The sequence below is a fragment of the Sinohyriopsis cumingii genome, chromosome 5 (genome assembly GCF_028554795.1).
Source record: "Sinohyriopsis cumingii isolate HCF-2022 chromosome 5, ASM2855479v2, whole genome shotgun sequence".
In the NCBI taxonomy this organism is placed as follows: domain Eukaryota; kingdom Metazoa; phylum Mollusca; class Bivalvia; order Unionida; family Unionidae; genus Sinohyriopsis; species Sinohyriopsis cumingii.
Window position 1 is genome coordinate 47,649,628 of NC_142965.1, and position 19,569 is coordinate 47,669,196.

At 35.8% G+C, this 19,569-nt stretch overlaps 1 protein-coding gene across 1 annotated transcript in view; it reads left to right on the forward strand.

The window, feature by feature from the left end:
- The window catches only part of LOC149799101 (zinc finger C3H1 domain-containing protein-like), a 152,260-nt gene that overhangs the window by 107,588 nt on the left and 25,103 nt on the right, over positions 1 to 19,569 (forward strand). The window contains exon 26 of the mRNA XM_089958096.1: positions 9,983 to 10,164. Within this exon, the coding sequence (XP_089814222.1) occupies positions 9,983 to 10,164 (182 nt within the window). The remainder of the gene's footprint in view (positions 1 to 9,982; positions 10,165 to 19,569) is intronic.

The window sequence follows — 19,569 nt, forward strand, 5'->3', positions numbered from 1 at the left end:
CACACACACCAATCTCAAGCGAAGTCTGTCTTGGCAGATATGTCAGTATTAAGTAAAGGGCAGAGACAGTCTTCATTGGAGCCTGTCTTGACAGGTATGCCCATATAAAGTATGGAGCAAGGACACTCCATTGAAGCCTGTCATGGCAGATATGTCCATATAAATTAATGGATAGAGATAGTCACCACTGAAACCTGCCTTAGCAGACATCTATATAAAGCGAGGGGCAGAGACAGTCTCCTGTGAAACCTGCCTTAGCAGACTATATAAAGCGAGAGACAGAGAAGTCTCCTGTGAAACCTGCCTTAGCAGACATCTATATAAAGCAAGGGGCAGAGACAGTCTCCTATGAATCCTGCCTTAGCAGACATCTATATAAAGCGAGGGGCAGAAATAGTCTAATGTGAATCCTGCCTTAGCAGACATCTATATAAAGTGAGGGGCAGAGACAGTCTCTACTGAAACCTGCCTTAGCAGACATTTATATAAAGCATGGGGCAGAGACAGTCTCTACTGAAACCTGCCTTAGCAGGCATCTATATAAAGTGAGGGGCAGAGACAGTCTCCTGTTAATCCAGCCTCAGCAGACATCTATATAAAGCGAGGGGCAGAGACAGTCTCCTGTGAATCCTGCCTTAGCAGGCATCAGTATAAAGCAAGGGGCAGAGACAGTCTCTACTGAAACCTGCCATAGCAGACATCTATATAAAGCGAGGGGCAGAGACAGTCTCCACTGAAACCTGCCTTAGCAGACATGTCCATATCAAACAAGGGGCAGAGACAGTCTACAGTAAAACATCTCTGCTGAGACATGTCAGTAGACCTATCCATATAGATAAGGAGCAGAGACAGTCTTCAGTAAAATCTGCCTTAGCAGACATGACCATATCAAACAAGGGGCAGAGACAGTCTACAGTAAAACCTGCCTTAGCAGACATCTCCATATAAAGCAGTGGACAGAGGCTGTCTACAGTGAAACCTGCTTTAGCAGACATCTCCATATAAAGCAAAGGGCAGAGGCTGTCTACAGTGAAACCTGCTTTAGCAGACATCTCCATGTCAGACAAGGGGTAAAGACAGTCTGCTCCCTAAGCAGACATATCATTAGACCTATCCATTTAAAGAAAAGGAACAGGGGCATTCTACAGTAACATCTGCCTTACCAGTAATATCCATAAAAAGGACATCTGCTTTAAAAGAATTGTATCTGAAGAATCAGTTAAACAAATTCTTTTGTTTCCTTTACCTTTCGAATGTGTGCATTCGTAGATAAATCCATAAATTACAACATTTTATGGTCCCTTGAGTGCCCTTTTATAGACAGATTTGCCTTATTTAGTGGTGTTATCTTCCAGTAGGTGATATGCAGGGAAATGCATGTCAACATCTAATTATTGTCTGGCCTGAGGAGCATGGTAGAGACATAATTATTACCGTACTTTTCCTACAGCATTTTGGTTATTGCTATCATCATAGTTGTTGAAATAATGGTTTCACTGTTAATTTTTTTTTAATTTAACTCAATTTCTCAGACACTGTTGTATGTACAGCAGTGAAATTTGATACACAATTTCATTTTGAAGGATACAAATCACGGCAAGCAAAAGTAGGTTACAATGACCAGTTTTTCACTTTACACTATCTCATGTTCTCTGACATTTTTGGATGCACAGTTATGAAATTGATATTTACAGACCCTGAAATGGGTAATTTTACTAAACTGCATTTCATTTCACTTGCACTTTGTGTTCAGAATGTATTCAGAATTTATTTTGCATTCCCTTCATGTTTGCATTTCAGCTGTCATCTTGCCATTTTTTTGTTTATGGTCTGAGCGATGCATTCTGATGTATTGTTTACCATGTCCATTAATTGTTTCCTTTAATTCTCACAAATTCTGAACAAAACGTAATAGCATTTACCTGTAAAAATGTTACTGGTTTTCAGTTTTCAAATGTATGAAAGGGAAAAAATTACTGCTTTCATATTTTGTTATATTAAAAGTGTTTAAAAAAATAGCAAAAGCATCAGATTTACAATTAATAAAAATTACCTGCAGCTGCAATAAAAGAAGAATTTTGAGTATTTGTCAGTGAATTTTCCCTTATTTACTTTCATTCCGATAAAAATTATAAAAATACAACCAGTGGTGATGATGTCATAACATCAGTGGCAGTTATGTCTGCCTTCACAGCTTGTAATGGCTGAAAGATTGTCAGTTTAAAAGATCTGAGCCTGGATTATCATGCAAAAAGGTTTTAGACTGGAAAGTTAGCAGAAACTTGAAAATCATTGCTCAAATCCATTCATGGAATGCATTCTTGTTTCGTTTCATTTTGATTATATTATTTTTTTCAGCTCTAATGGTCATAGACCAGAAGAGCTTATGAGATGGACCATCATCCATCCTTCCATTAGCACAAGATTCTTATCACTGTAGCTTCTAAACTGCTTGAAAGTTTGCCAGGAAACTGTACACACACATTCATCCCATGGTCTAGTTGGTCCTAAATGAAACATGTAGTACAGCTGTATAGCCACCACAGTAGCCATCTTGAAAATGTTGATATCACTTCTATTCCTGAATGGATGGTCATATTAACATGGGTTATTTATTAAATGACTTCTTATGATAACTATTTGGTTCTAAAAGAAAATGGTGCTGCTCTGATAGTCAGTATGACCACCATGTTCTAAATGAATGTTCATATCAGCATTGAGTCATATCAGCATTGAGACTTGACTGAAATGAAAACGAATGCATGACATCGTTACATTTTTCCTTTCACGATGGTGTGTCTTCCATCCCTCCCATCACTCACTGAAATCTCCCATGTGTGCAAAATTATTATTGACAATTTTGTGTCCATTTTTTTTCACACTTATCTTCCAGTGTAATATATTTATAGCAATACTGCCTGTGATCATGTGACCATAAACTGGTCTATGCAGGCAAGATGATTTGGTTGCTAATTTCAAGCAGCGTAAAACAATTAACATCCCTTTGATTATGTCCGCAGGGTGAGTTGGCTTCAGTATTTGAAGTTTATAGACATGGATTATACCATGTTTGAATCAGAGGTAATTCCAAAAGGATTAAAGAGATTAATTGATTATGGTTGGATTACTAAAGAGCACAATCAGCATTAAACAGTTTCAGTATGGCTTTAGTATTTAAGTTTGTAGATATGTCTAAGCATGGATTATCTCCCAGTGCTAAAAAGCCAAATTCTAAGCACCAAAATATCAAGCTGAATTCATTGATCAATGAAAACGGGAATTTCATTGGTTGGAATCAAGTTCAAAGGACATCGAAATGTGTTCTGCCCTTTCTATTAAGCTGATTTTGAAATCTACTAATAGTGGCAAAAATGACATTATGTGTTCAGCAGCATATTAAAGTATATTAAATGTGACAATAAATATGCCATCACTGAAATACATGGTCTCAGAATCAGCATCTAATGTGGATAAAGATATACATGCCAAGGCAGTTATTGGCAACTTCATAGCCAATCATAATCACCCATTTATGGCAGCAGAACATTTTTCAGAACTAGTCAAAATAATGTTCCCAGACTTGGAAATCACACAAAAGTTCTTGTACACACAGATGAAAACTACTCACAAGGTTTATATCCTTGTTTGGATAAGAATGTGGAAAGACATGTGCCACATTGAAAAATTTGCCATTCTCGTTGAAAATCCTCCCATTTTTTAAATCAAAACTCCCCACCAAATTTTGTAACTCTCCCAATTTGTCCTATGCTGACCTCTCTGTTCTGTCACCTGTATGAAGTGTTGGAGATGGGTTAAACACTCTACAGTTAAAGTAAAGAAATGGTCTTGAATTCCAGGGATTTCTTTTAGGCCCTTAGAGCATTACATGGACTCTTTGTTGCTTTTTTGTGTTTTGCTTTTTTGTGTTCTAGTTTTCTTCAAAATACAATTATCAGTTTGTTTGCATTCATTTTGCATTTGCGTTATGTTTATTCCGCATTCTGTTTGTGTGTATTCTTCATTTCTTCAGCATTCTGTCCTCATTTCAGTGGTAAAAATTACCTGTTTCAGAGCCTGTTTAGTCATTTTGGAGGGTACATAATTCTCCATGAGCAAAAATAGATCACAGTGACTTACTTTTCTTGCTTTGGCAACTTTGGGGGTATTCTACAGTAGAGCAGGACGATGGAGAATTTCATGAATTTCTTGTAATGTGTTATATTCAGGCTCTCAACATTTTTGGTAAAATTTAAGGTCTGTGATTGACATCTTGGGGAAACTTTTGACAAAAATATTTTATAGGAAGAATCATGCAAATAATTTCATAATTTTCTCAAGTATTATTATTTTAGAGGAAAGGAACCAGATTTCCAGTTGTAACGTGTGGAGTGTTGTAGATTTGAAGATCTGGTAGCCATTTGGTCTATACAAAAAAGGACCTAGTTACCCAGCAGAAATTTAGTATTCCAGGGAAAGCACTTTAATATCAAACCCTTAGTCTGAAAATTTGGTTTTGCTTGTTATGGTTCATTTCTAATTATTTGGGGGTTTTTTTGTTTTTTTTTTAGATAGAACAAGTCATGATATCATGAGCCAATTTTACTACTTGAGTTTAACATATGAAAGCCTAGATCCAGTATTAGGGTAGCCCAGATCTCTCATTCTGGTACATGTAACCCCTCTGCTCCTTTTATCCCATTTTTATACTTATGTTTATAAAAAAATTGAAGAAGTCCTAATATTATATGGTAGCCAGTTTAGCTACCTGAATTTAACATAATCTAGCCTAGATTCAGTACTATGGCAACCCAGACCCAGCATTCTGCTTATCCCTGGGCTTGTCTGGCACTAGTAGAGGGTTTGATGAGATGCCAAAGTTGGTAGACTTGTTTGTGTGTGTCAGTTTAACCTGTGCCTACAGGTTAGATTCTATGCTTTCTTCAAAACTTTTTCTACTCGCTACATTTACATTATATGATCCATATAAACGTGTGTGTGGTTCCCCATGATCTTTACCAGGTTATGGTTTATTATATGTGGTTGTCTTACTCTCTGTTATAATCAAGATTTACAGTATATCTCCTGATATGAGACATGAAGGGAACGAGGGGGAGGTGACCCACGCAGCTTTTTGTTGACCTATCAGTATCATGCAGCTTAAAATTGGTTGAAATCCAGTAGGTCTGACAACCAAGGGCCTTTTACTTCACAAAATGATGCAGACTGCCATCAGTCAAACTCAGCCAGTCTCTGTAACTCTGCCTAATAATGATACAGAACATCGACAAACTCAGCCAGTCTCTATAACTCTGCCTAATGATGATACAGAACATTGACAAACTCAGCCAGTCTCTATAACTCCGCCTAATGATGATAAAGAACATCGACAAACTCAGCCAGTCTCTATAACTCTGCCTAATGATGATACAGAACATGGACAGTTGAACTTAGCCAGGGTCTCTTGAGTGTCTAGTTGCATTCAAAATGTGGTTCAATCCAGTAATAATTACATTACCTGCTGTGCAGAAACAAAAGTGGGATGGATAGACAAATGAATAGATGGATGGACAGGACCAAAATGTTTGTAAAACTTTGGGGTTGGTTTGTTGATCAAACATAAGCTTACCATTGGATAAATAAGGATACACTCTTCCTATCAGTGAAATTTAACCTTGTCTTTGAGCAAGTGCATATGGTTCATTGAAAGATTACATCATGCAGTTTTTCAAGATCATTTGTTGTTGACTTATTTTTTGAATTGGTTGTGACTCATATTCTTCCTGTTGAAAGATGAGGTCATGAGATGAATGATATCTTAATTTCATTGATTTACAGGCTTTAGGAGTACGTCAGCCTTTTTATTCACTCTGATAAGAGCCCGTCACAGTGTTTGACATGCATCAATGTGGTAATACTTAGGGCAGGATAACACTCAAAGCCATTGTATTTCTCCAGTTTGAAGTGCATGTCTGGACACCTTAAATCAGAGCACTGTTATTGTTTTTCATCTTAGAAGTGTTGTTTACTTTTCTCATTATATGTTGCAAATTAAATGTCACCTGAAGGTATTATGAAGAAAAATGATTCCAAAAAAATTAGGTGTACACTATTTCATGAAATGCTTTCCAAGACAAAATTTCATTCAGTAATGTTCACTTGAATAAGATTTATTAGAGAAAAGGGTTGATGACTTCAGTTTTCCTGTTGCCTTCCTGAATTCATATGCAGTTCTCTACAGTGTCCAGACTGTTTTCTTGTTTTCATTGACAGAGTTTTCATCTGTATTAAAACATAATGGTGAAAACATTTGATGATGCCACAGAAACTTGAACACTATACATTACTGATGTATCAGTACATTAAGGTGTTTTTTGGTACTATTTCAGTAGTATGTGTAATTCTTGATGATTTCATTACATTTTCCTTTCAAGGGCAGCTATTTCACTTTATTTCATTCCATGTCAGTCAAAATTCCTTGGATGATGATTATATAAATGCCATACAAATCGATGGTAAAATACATGAACATTTTAGAGTGAAAGCACCAAGAAGTGTGTTCCATTGAAAACAAGGTTTGAATGTCATTCACTGGCATGACACAGTGAAAGTGCCATGTATTTTGGAAAACAAATTGAACTACCCCCAGAACTGTTAATGATTAGATCTAATGTCTACTTATCTTGACCATTTTATTGCCTTACTGCCATTGTAGCACTCAGTAATATTTGTGCTGAAGTTTTTTGATGAAAGCTAAGGTGCAGATTACTCAACAGTTGACAGGAACATCAGACTTTGGTAACACTACTTTAGCAGTAAATTTTAGAACAGTGATTAGTGTATTATTTAAGATCAGTCAATGCATTGACATATACTTTAACATCAGCAAAGTGAATGGGATCTTTCCTGTCAATTTACTACTTTTCAGGGGGTACCAATTTTCATGGATTATGTGCTTTCAACTAATTGCATATTTAAAGACGGCAAACAATGACTGTGGAAACCACAACAAATTGATACCAGTGAAATTAAAAGAATTCACAATATATTACTTTTAAAAAAATTCATTAAAGATATGCAAGCTAAAGCCAAAATATCCAAAACTTGGATGTAATATTTGGAAACTTTATATCTACATATTTGAAACTTTACCATGCTAGTAGAGAAGTGAACGTTAACAAGATCCTGAAAGTTGCATGATTCTAATCAAAGTTACAGGAAATCTAAGTTGTCAGAATCTTGAGCATGAGCTTCCTCCTTCAGAAGTTTGGAAAAATGGGTCCTGAGCTATCCAAGCTGATTTATCTAGCCAGCCTTACTACATTTTTCCATCTTCATACATGTCACATCCCTGCATCTTGCTTTATGTTCCTTGCCAACACTGCTGCATTTTACCCCATCTTAAATGACGTTTGCCATGCAAGCCTTCCATTTACCCCATCTTTTAAAATGACACATGCCTACATCTTGTTCTGTGCTCCTAGCAAGTCCTGCTACATTTTCCCCGTCTTTTAAAATGACAATTGCCCATGTCTTGCTTTATGTTCCTTGCCAACACTACTACATTTTCCCCGTCTTTTAAAATGACAATTGCCCATGTCTTGCTTTATGTTCCTTGCCAACACTACTACATTTTCCCCGTCTTTTAAAATGACAATTGCCCATATCTTGCTTTATGTTCCTTGCCAACACTACTACATTTTCCCCGTCTTTTAAAATGACAATTGCCCATGTCTTGCTTTATGTTCCTTGCCAACACTACTACATTTTCCCTGTCTTTTAAAATGACAATTGCCCATGTCTTGCTTTATGTTCCTTGCCAACACTGCTACATTTTCCCCGTCTTTTAAAATGACAATTGTCCATGTCTTGCTTTATGTTCCTTGCCAACACTACTACATTTTCCCCGTCTTTTAAAATGACAATTGCCCATGTCTTGCTTTATGCACCATGTCTGCCCTACTTCATTTTCCCAGCTTCTTCAATGACACATGTATGTCTTGATTTATGCTCCATGCCAGCTCTATTGCATTTTCATCTTCTTCAATGACACATGCATGCATCTTGCTTTATTTGCCATGAATTGGTAAAAATGGGTGTATGTGTAAGAATAAAATGTAATGTAAATCAATATTTTAGTGTCATTCAAGTATAGTTGAATATATTAGTGATGGGAAAACAAATTGGTGATAGATTTACTCTACCTAAAGTACAAGTCATACAGGTCATGCAGGCATTAGTAACAACTATTTCAGTAATGGGTCTAATGTGTTAGAATTTGATTACACATACCTTCCTTTAAATGACAATTATTCACTTTATTTCAATCACCATGCATCCATATTCCTTGGAAAGTCATTACATACACACCACAAGAAATAGATGGCAAAATCAATGTTAAAGTACATGAACATCTATGGATGAGGTAAGCCTCAAGGTGTGATCCAGTACAAGCTGAATTGAATGTTGTGCACTGTAATATCACAATAAAAGCTGCGCATACTGAAAACAAAAACAAACATGCTACCCTGTTATTTGTTATGAATAGACTTAATGTCCCCTTTTCTTGACCCAGTATAGTGCCAGGTCAACATTGTGAAAGTCCATGGCAATCAGTAATTTTTTCTGGAAGCTCTTTTATAACGTTTAAGGTGCAGAGTATTAAATAGTCAGGACTGAATAGACTTTAGTTATATTAATAATAAATTTATGAGTAACAATTAATGTTTAATTTATGGTAGATAAACGCACCTACATGACTGCATTGACACAGCACTTTATTGAAAAGCAGTGTGTGCTTGCATGTTAATATAGAGAGAATAAATTGTGTTGGTTGGATTCAGGCATGAGATATCATCAAAATTTACGTAACATGAATTGCTGCCTATGTGTTGGAGGGGAGTGGGTGTAGCAAATAAAAGTCAGATCAGTGATCAAGGCAACAACCACAAGTTCATAACAAATATTACATAACTTTACTGAACATAATATGTTAGCAAAAATTTCTATATATACTCACTTGTAAATCAGATCCAACTGTGCCAGTTGATCATGGTCTACGCTGGGTTTATTTCCTTTTCACTCCTAACAAACTACATAGACCCAAATCTGCCATTGTATGTTATGGCAGATCTGGGTTTATGCAGTATGCCATTAATTCGGACTATACACACACATATATATATATATATATATATATATATATATATATATATATATATATATATATATATATATATATATATATATATATATATGTATCTTTTGATGCTTTCTTACTAAATTCATTAACATGTTATATGCACCAAAACTGTGTGGTTTACACTGTATTTAATGTTTCTTGATCCATTGATTTGCAAGTTTTACAAGTTAGTACTGCTTCTCAGTTCATTGTGATAAGAGAATTTGACAGTGCTTGACACACATCAATGTAGTAATGCTAATAGGATAACAGTCAAAGCCATTTGATTTCCCCATTTTAAATTGCATGTCTGGACACTTTAAACAAAAACACCTTTGTTTATTTCATCTTGCCAATGATTGCTGTTTTGAGTTATTTGGGGTATGATAATACCAGTACTAGCAGGGCAAGACCAGATAGGAGTTATATAAACAAAATTGATGAAAAGAATGGCATTATTTTAAACTAGGTTCAAAACACTAATACAATGGTCCCTTGCAATAAATCCCCTTAATATACTGCTGCCCCATTTATAATGTGGATATTAAATCCTATAAAGAAATAAAGTTTTGATATCAATGTTACTTTATTTTGCTTAAATTCTGATCACTTTAAAATATGCTTTCAAATCATTAAATTTTCTACTTTTGTGTTATAGCACACTCTCAGGACATGGCATTGTTGGAGCATCCCTCAGTGTAAGATCCCCTCACTTATTGTGCCAAATGCTTTTATGATATCATGAACAGCATGATAAGAGAATATAATCCTATCTTCTTTAAACTGTTGTTTTGTACTTTCCAGGATTCTCTGATCTTCCCATGGTTCAGAATCTCCAAGGAAAGAAATCTAGTAGAAGAGATGTTGTCAGACCTGAGGAGAGCCATCCAAGCCTGTTTGAGTGACATTCCTGAGGAGACACCATTACCAAGGCAGACACTGCCTCTGTACCAAAACCTCATTTACCTCCTCCAGACACAAGCTAGGTGAGGAGTCCTTTAGTAGATGACTTAGTACAACAAAATTTCACAATTGTTTCATCTGCACATATTGTAGCATGGGTACATCAATTTGGATTTGTCAAAAATCACACATTGTAGACAAATGAAATAAAAAATATATAAATTGGATATTTAGGATATATTTACTGTATATGTTCATTTATAAATTAAGATAACTTCAAACAAGATAGATTCTGATCTGCCACTGCATAATGTGTCAGCAGATCAGGGTCATTGATTGTTGTACTCTCTACTTATAACAAAACTGCATAGACCCAAATCTTCTGACAGATTATGTATAGGCAGATCTGGGTATATTCAGTTGGCATCTTGACCTAATTTATAAGCAAGCTTATACAATATATGTGGATGTTTTATTAGATTTTTTTTAAAACATTACAACAATTTCTCAATTATTTTTTAAAACTGAAAGCCAGTTTAGCAAAAGCTGCATGGTGTAGACCAATTAAATTCAGTAGATACTTTAATGAATATTCAGGTAATTTAATTAGGATTTAAATTTCTCAAATTTGTATAACTTTCAGAGCTTTGACATTTTAGTCTGCAGTGGGGGCATATGTATTTTACAAGCACAATTCTTGTTTAAACTTTCATTATTCCAGAGTTTACAGGAGCTTGTCAGGGATATCAGTTCAGATAGCTCATGTGGTACAGTATCTTCCACATGTTAGCTAATTAGAGTTGAAAATTGATTATTTTCAAGCTGCCGCAAAATGTGCCTGGTCAGAAGCCATTATGCATGATAATGCAGGATCACATCCTTTACTTTATCCTGACAGTTATTCACCCTTACAAGCCATGACAGTGTGCTTTTCAAGATTGATGGACAGGAAGCACCAACAGGAATTGTTTCGATGACATCATAATTGGACTTTATAAATGTACAGTTGTTTTTGGACAGAATAACAGAAGAGAATTTTTTTGGCAAACAACTATGTTTTTATATACTTATAGCCATTGGATTTATCATAAATTTAGTGCTGTCTTTTGCGTTTCATGCATTTGCTATTTCATTAAAGAACAATTTTAGTAGGACATGATACTAAAGCTATTATAGTTTTCTTCCTTCAGCACATGGTATTGGCAAGACCAACTTCAGTCAATGGAATTCTGTTCCTCTAAAAATGAGATAAATCAATTTAATGATGAATTGAAGCGACAACCATATAATCTTGACTGCATTTCTGAGACCATAATTAAAAACTGAGATGACAGATCAAATACAGATGTGAAAGGATATTAAATGGAAAATGCAGACAGAATGTTGATTGAGGTGTACTTTATTTCCATAAGGGGCTTCAATGGCTCAGTTGTTAGCATGCTGGGCTCATGACCAAATGGGTGCTAGTTCAGATCCCACCATTTGACCAGCCTGGGTCAGTTACCAATGTGTATCCTTGGGCAAGGCACTTTACTCCAATTTCCTTAGCACTAAATAACCTCATTGTGTTGCTGTGCCACAAAGCTTCAGACCAAACCAAAATATTTCCTTTCAGTCGGTAATAAGAAGTGCTCAGTTGTGAAAAAGTTGCTGAAAAGTAGATTACTTGTTTATATTCCTGTCAGTCGGTAATAAGAAGTGCTCAGTTGTGAAAAAGTTGCTGAAAAGTAGATTACTTGTTTATATTTCGGTCAGTCAGTAATAAGTAGTGCTCAGTTGTGAAAAGGTTGCTGAAATGTAGATTACTTATTTATATTCCTTTCAGTTGGTAATAAGAAGTGCTCAGTTGTGAAAAAGTTGCTGAAAAGTAGATTACTTGTTTATATTTCGGTCAGTCAGTAATAAGTAGTGCTCAGTTGTGAAAAGGTTGCTGAAATGTAGATTACTTATTTATATTCCTTTCAGTTGGTAATAAGAAGTGCTCCATTGTGAAAAAGTTGCTGAAATGTAGATTACTTATTTATATTCCTTTCAGTTGGTAATAAGAAGTGCTCATTTGTGAAAAAGTTGCTGAAATGTAGATTGCTTATTTATATTCCTTTCAGTTGGCAATAAGAAGTGCTCAGTTGTGAAAAAGTTGCTGAAATATAGATTGCTTATTTATATTCCTGTCAGAAGGTGATGCATATTATGTGGTTGTGTGTCCATCTGTTATGTCTTTTACCAGTTTTGTTCTGCACAGTAACTCAAGTTCTCCACTATCTTCTACAGTTACCAAACTTTATGGATGGCAGATCTGTAAAAATCCACTTGTCCAGATCAAGCTATTTTTGGGAAAGTGACTTGTCCTTTGTTATTTCTTACCTTTCTAATTGTTGTCCAACACATGTAAATAGTACTATGAAATTCAGTTACTTTGAGACCACTCCAAGTCTTGACAAGGACAAGGTGTTTTAAATTTTGAGATGAAAGGTCAAGGTCACTGATCACTAGAAGAAAAATGGTTTTTGTTCATTAGTTTTAGTTCTGCTTCACGTACCATATTTACCATATATGTTGGGACACTATTTGTTGGGATACCATAAATTAATTTTTAAAGTAATTTTCTGTGCTGTATGTTCTGAGACACATCATTTTTACAACTCATAAGTTATGGGACACCTTATAGATTATTTAAAAATTGCATGTGATTGGCTGAACTCATGAACATCCTGCAGGACATATCATATTTTGTTCAGATTTGATTGGTAAGCTTATGTCATTAAGATCTCAGATGAGTTCAGCAATGAACAAGATCCATGCATATTATTAGGCATCCATGGTGATCAGTTGGTGGGACATGGACCCACAGCCTTCTAGTCATGATCCTAATCCATTAATCAGTGGGCCACACTGCAGCCGGTTGGGTGGGGATCTCATTGGTATCCAAGTTACAACTCCAAAGTGGGGTGTGGTTAAGGACAGACCCAAGAATCCATGTTGACTGCACAGATTTTACTCCTCATATAATGCTGCAGAGATGCTGTCAGGCTGCAGGATTGCATGTTTCTTGCAAAACTGATCTAGAATCATGCAACTTTTAAATACAATGGGGCTAAGATGTTGCAAGTTTCCTATGATTCCTGCAATTTCTCATATCCAACATGCAATTTTTTGTTTGTTTTGTAATTTGGTTGATAATCATCTTTTTTGCCTTTTCTTCATGATTTCAATTACACCTCTTCCGCAATAACTCGTGCACAACGGGGTCCACAAACATAGACTACACCTTAAGCAAGAGCGCAAGTTACAGAGGGACCTCCAAAAATTGAACAAATTTGTTTTAACATCAAGAAAACCGGTGTGGTGGAGGGTCGGCATTAGGAAACTGTGCTGTTTAATGACTGAATCCTCATTTTACAATCAATCAATAATAATTTTTAATAATGCATTTTTTCTAATGAAGTTATTCATTATTCTGTTTAAATAACATTTATTTTCAAAATGTCCAACATGTGAAAGATCATTCCAACTGGTTTCAACAGCCATCACGTATGTGCAAAAAATCTGTGTATTACATCACTACATTTTGTTTTCTTGATGAGTGTGGTTCCCATAGTGGTGTTTAAAAGTATCCTGCCAAATATGGAGTCCACAAAGCAGAGAACTAGACTAACTGTTGATACACTTCAAGTTTAACAAATAGGGATCAATTTTTGGGGTCATTTCTGTTTAAAAAATGGGATCCACACCTGACCCCATGTTATAAGCGGGTTCACGAGTTATTAGGGTGCGATTTATTGAGAGAGAGGTGTATTCCTATATTCCTGTGAGCCAAGCAGTCCCCTACAGCATACAGGTAGGGGGATCATTCTTATATCATACCCTATACCAAGCTGTCCCCCACAGCATACATGTAGAGAAATCATTTCTATGTTATACTATGAACCAAGCAGTCCCCCACACCAGACATACAAGGGAATCATTTATATGTTATACTATGAACCAAGCAGTCCCCATGCAGTGTACATGTAGGGAATCATTTCTATGTTATATCGTGAACCATGCTGTCCCCAACAGCTTAGAGGAAGGGAATCATTTATATGGTATACCCTAAACGAAGCTGTCCCCGACAGCATGCAGGAAGGGAATCATTTCTATATTATACCCTTTACCAAACTGTTCTCTACAGCATACTGGAAGGGAATCATTTCTATGTTATACATTGAACCAGGGTGACCCCTACAGCATACAGGAAGGGAATCATTTCTATGTTATACCCTGAACCAAGCTGTGAGGCTACAGCATACAGGAGGGGAATCATTTCTATGTTATACATTGAACCAAGCTGTTCCCTACAGGTTACAGGAAGGGAATCATTTCTGTGTTATACCCTGAACCAAGCTGTCCTTTACAGCACACAGGAAGGGAATTATTTCTATGTTATATCATGAGCAAAGCTGTCCCCTACAGCTTACAGGAAGGGTAATCATTCTATTATTGTATGCTAAGCCAAGCAGTCCCCTACAGAATACAGATAGATTTGACCAAACTTAGCATTTGGGTAAATCTTGAAATTGTCTTAGATAAGTTTGTTGATTTGGAACTATACTCACATCTTGCGAACATATCAAATCAGATTTGTACTTTTTACCAAATTTGCTATGTTATATTTGTGTTTTTTTTCATGTTTTGTGGCACAAGTTCTCAAAAATATCAGCACTTTGAATGTGTAGATTACTTTTTTAAATAAATTCTTAGATACAGATTTCAAGCATTCCATATTTTTAGGTTCAGATTTATAAAAAAATCTATTTGACATTGTTAAGAGTTGGAAGTTTACTTGATGCTGCTGAAAACATTGAGTTGGTCTTTGTCATTAAGCAGTATGTTATGTAATCAGCTTAAATATTCAACACATAAACTGAGTGAGATAAGTTACTAATCAGCAAACTAGATCGGTCAATATTCTAGGTATGTGTGAAACCTTTCTTTCTGATGATACTGATGATTTGACTCTCCAAATACAGGGGTTCAGCTTTGAAAGAAAAGATAGGGAATCCATGGGGGGTGGGGGTATTCTTCTCTGATACAGACAGTTCCATTATAACGGACATGTTGATCTTGAGACTATTGGGGTAGAGAGTATCTGGATTGAAGTAACCCTTGTCCAATCAAAGCCAATACTCTGATATTCATTTTACAGGCCACCTAGTTCCACAGCTGATTGGATTGATAGATTTGAGGTGCAAATTCAAAAAGCATTACTAAAGGAAGATTTAGAAACTATCGTATTAGGTGATTTTAACAGTGACTACATGAAGACTCCCCATTAACATGGACAAGTAACTTTGAAACTTTCAACTTTAATCAATTAATTAACACCCCAACTGGCGGCCCCGAGTGGCAGAGTGGTCTAAAGCGCTCTCCGTTACGGATCACTGCCATCTCACCTCTGTCTGCAGCAGTTCGAGTCTAGGATTCAGCCAATGTGGGTATGTGAGAAAGCTTGCCAGTAGCTTCTCGTGGGTCGGTGGTTCTTTCCGGGGTTTTCCCGGGTTCTTCCTCCACCATTAATACTGGCCGCCATGTATAGCCTATCGTGTGCTGAAAAATGGCGTTAAACCCCAAAACAACAACAACAACAACACCCCAACTAGAGTAACAGATAAATGTGCTACTATCATTGATCATGTCTTACTAATAAATCTGAAAACATAAGTGAAATTAATGTGTTAGTGTACACACTGAGTAACCATTACCCAGTCTGTATAAAAAGACATGTTCCGAAATCATCTAAAAATAGTCAACACATTGAAATACAATATGGTGACTTTAAACAGTCTGACAAGGAACTGTTCTTAAATGATTTAATTTGCAAACCCTTCCAATCAGGATGCAATATAGCTGATGTCCACACTGCCTTGGACAAATGGTATCTGATGTTCCATGCAGCCTTAGACAAGCATGCCCCAATTAAAACAAAAAGGGTTAAACACCAAATTACCCCCAAATTACCCCCTGAGATCAGTGAGGCTAGGTACCTAAGAGATCATTTCCACAATAGAAAAGACATGAAAAGCTAAAGAAAGTGGAGAAATAAAACTAAGCACCTGATAGATAAGGCAAAAGAGAACTACTATAAACAGACTATTGACGAATGTAAGAGTACCAAGACATTGAGGAAGCATCCTAAAGAGCTGAACCCACCCAAGGACAATTGTTTCCCCCTATACTTAAGCAAAATGAGGATATAGCAACATCTGTTCAAGACATTGTGGAAACGTTCAACAATTTCTTCATAAGCTTCTCCAGTAACAGTATTCAGAACCAGACAAACAACCCAATTGAACTTGATGCTCTTCTATCATTTATAAGAGCTAAAATTCCAGATGATAATTATTTTTCAGTAGTTAATGTTATTGAAGCTGATGTTTTTTGATATGCTAATTAAGGTGAATATTAATAAATCCTCTGGATTGGATGGTATTGGTCCACGAATTCTTAACTTAAGTATAATGAGTGGTAATTTTCCAGAAACACTGAAATGTGCAAAGGTTACACCTATCTTTAAGAAAGGAGAAAAGGAGGACCCAGGGAATTACAGACCAATATCAATTCTACCTGTATTGTCAAAACTATTTGAAAAGCATGTAGCCATTCAGGTCTATACATTTTTTGAAACATACTCTCTATTTCATAAAGTGCAATCAGGATTTAGAAGGTACCACTCATGTCAAACAGAACTTACCAAAATAATTTATCTTTGGCTGAAGGAAATGGATAATGGAAATATGACTAGGATTGTTTTCTTTGACTTCAAGAAAGCCTTTGATCTTGTTGATCATGAAATTCTGCTGCAAAAGTTGAACTGTTACAGATTTGACAATCCATCTTTAAACTGGTTTAGATCACACCTAAGCCAAAGGTCTAAACATATAAGCATTGGCAATATTAGCTCTCAAACTCACACTATTCATTCAGGCGTTCCTCAGGGCTCAGTTTTAGGCCTTCTCCTCTCCTTATCTATATCAATGATCTACCATTAAATAATGAATCCACAAATACAGATTTGTTTGCAGATGATGCAACCTTGTATACATCTAGTTTTTATACTGAAGTTATCCAAATGAGATTAAACTCTGGCCTTATTAGAGTCCAAAACTGGGCACAACATAATAAGTTGATAAATAATGAAGGAAAAACAAAATGTATGATTTTGGGAACATCGCAAAAGCTACACGAGTCAGGCAACCCAGAACTATCTCTTGCAATAAATAATCATCCGTTAGAAAATGTCAAACATGAAGAGCTTGTAGGTGTGTCCGTAGATAATAATTTATTATGGAATGACCATATTGATAATCTTAGTAAAACACTGTAATCCAAAATTGCCCTACTCAGCAGAATCAAGAAATATTTACCTATGGAAACTCACAATCTATACTAGAAGTCATTTATTCTTCCAACAATGGATTATTGTTCAAATGTATGGGGAAACTGTGCTAATTCTGAGCTTGATAGGATTTATAAACTTAAGAAATGAGCAGCACATGTAATTTTAGATGCATCTATTGATCATCCCTCAAAAGCATTATTTACAGAACTCAAATGGTTCACAATATATGACAGGATAGATTTTCACAAGGCAGTTCTTTGATATAAATGTCTACATGGAACTGCATCAGAGTATCTTCAGGACTTATTCAGGCCTTTTTCAACACAAAACCAGTTGAGATCAATATCACATGGAAACCTTCTAGAACCAAAACCAAGAACAGAGCAATTTAAAAAGAGTTTTCAATACTCTGGTACAGTTCTGTGGAACAAACTTCCACTACATGTAAAATCTGCTGAAAATATTAGAGTATTTAAGAAAAGATATCATGAGCATGTATGTGTTTCTAATAGATAATGGAATTTAGTATTTTAATACTAAACATGTTAAAATGAACAGTAATTATTGCTGTCTTCATATGATGTGCATTGTTGTACTCTCCTTAAGAGCGCCTCAGGGGAGAATAGTCCTTGACTAATGAGTCACCCTGTATAAATAAAGCATTATTATTATTATTATTATTATTATATGACAGTTTCTAAAAGATGTGATAAAAGTCTTCATGATACAGACCCCTTCTGTATCACAAATTTGTATTCTATGGTATTCATAAAATAATGTACAGAAATTTTAGGAAGGTGTCTTCAATAGAACAGAATGTGAAATACTTTATGGCTTATTTAGACAGGTTTCATTGTTGTTCAGAGGTGCCTTGCTTCAGTGGTTAGTGTGCCAGACTTGAATTAGTGGGACTGCTGGTTCAAATTCAGTCCAGACAAAATTGAGTCAACTGCTGTAGTCTGTCTCTGAGCATAAAATAATCTTTCACATGCTGATCTGCTGTTGACCGCTCCATAACCTAAGTGGTTAGAGCATCCGCTTCAGATGTGGGAAGTTGTGGGTTTGAACCCTGGCTGAGTCATACCAAAGACTTATAAAAATGGTACTAGCAGCTGCTTTACTTGGCACTCAGCATTTAGAGGTTAGTGTTAGGACTAGTCAGCCCGGTATCAGGATAATGTGACTGGGTGGGACATGATGCCACATGTCTGCAGCAGGTTGCCCTAGTGCTTAGACATCACTATCATCTGCCACAATGCAGACATTGTAGCTATATGAATCAAATTGTTAAAGCTACATTAAAAATCCAACACACACACTAATCTGCTGTTAAAAATAAAAACTCAGCCCACTGTAGTTGGAGGTAACTGTAATCATAACATTGGTTTATGTGTAATTACTTTGAGTTCTACAGTTTTTTATTGTAATATATACAGATTGTTTTCCCATTCACATTTGAAACCATTTTTGGGGTCTCAGATGTGATGTGACAGCATAGAAAAACAAAGGTGTCAGTTTTTTTTTCCAGTTGTGGCATCAATGACAGCATTGATGTCAATATAATTGCACATTTTTGCCAACCCTTTGTAATAAGTATTAGATTAGTTAGAATTGAATGGTGTGGTGCAGGAAACTTGAAGTAATTAGTTCATAACACCAGAAATGAACTACTTACATATGCATGAGCCCTTCTTTAGTGCTCTGACAGTACTCAAGATAGAAGCAATTGTTCAAATATAGTTGTTATTTATTTCTAGAAATTTGTTTTTATTTTTGGATAGGAACTTTAATTGTAAGGACTGGATTTTTGCAAGAGTCATGAGTTCATGAGGCTCAAACATCAGTTACACAGTGAAAAAAGGGACATAGTGAAGGTCGTTCATAGAGTGTGTAATCAATTTTCAAGCTGTAAGACTTCATGAATCCTGTATAATATGAAGTTCAGTTCTTAAATGTTCATGTTTTGTATTAGCATTTTTGCAAGTTAAATATTGTGGAGTGGACATTATTTCATGTATCATAGATGAGAGGTCACATTCCATGGAACTTTAGGAACATTACATGCTTAAAACATACTGCACACAATACTCTGTATGACTGAACAACAAAA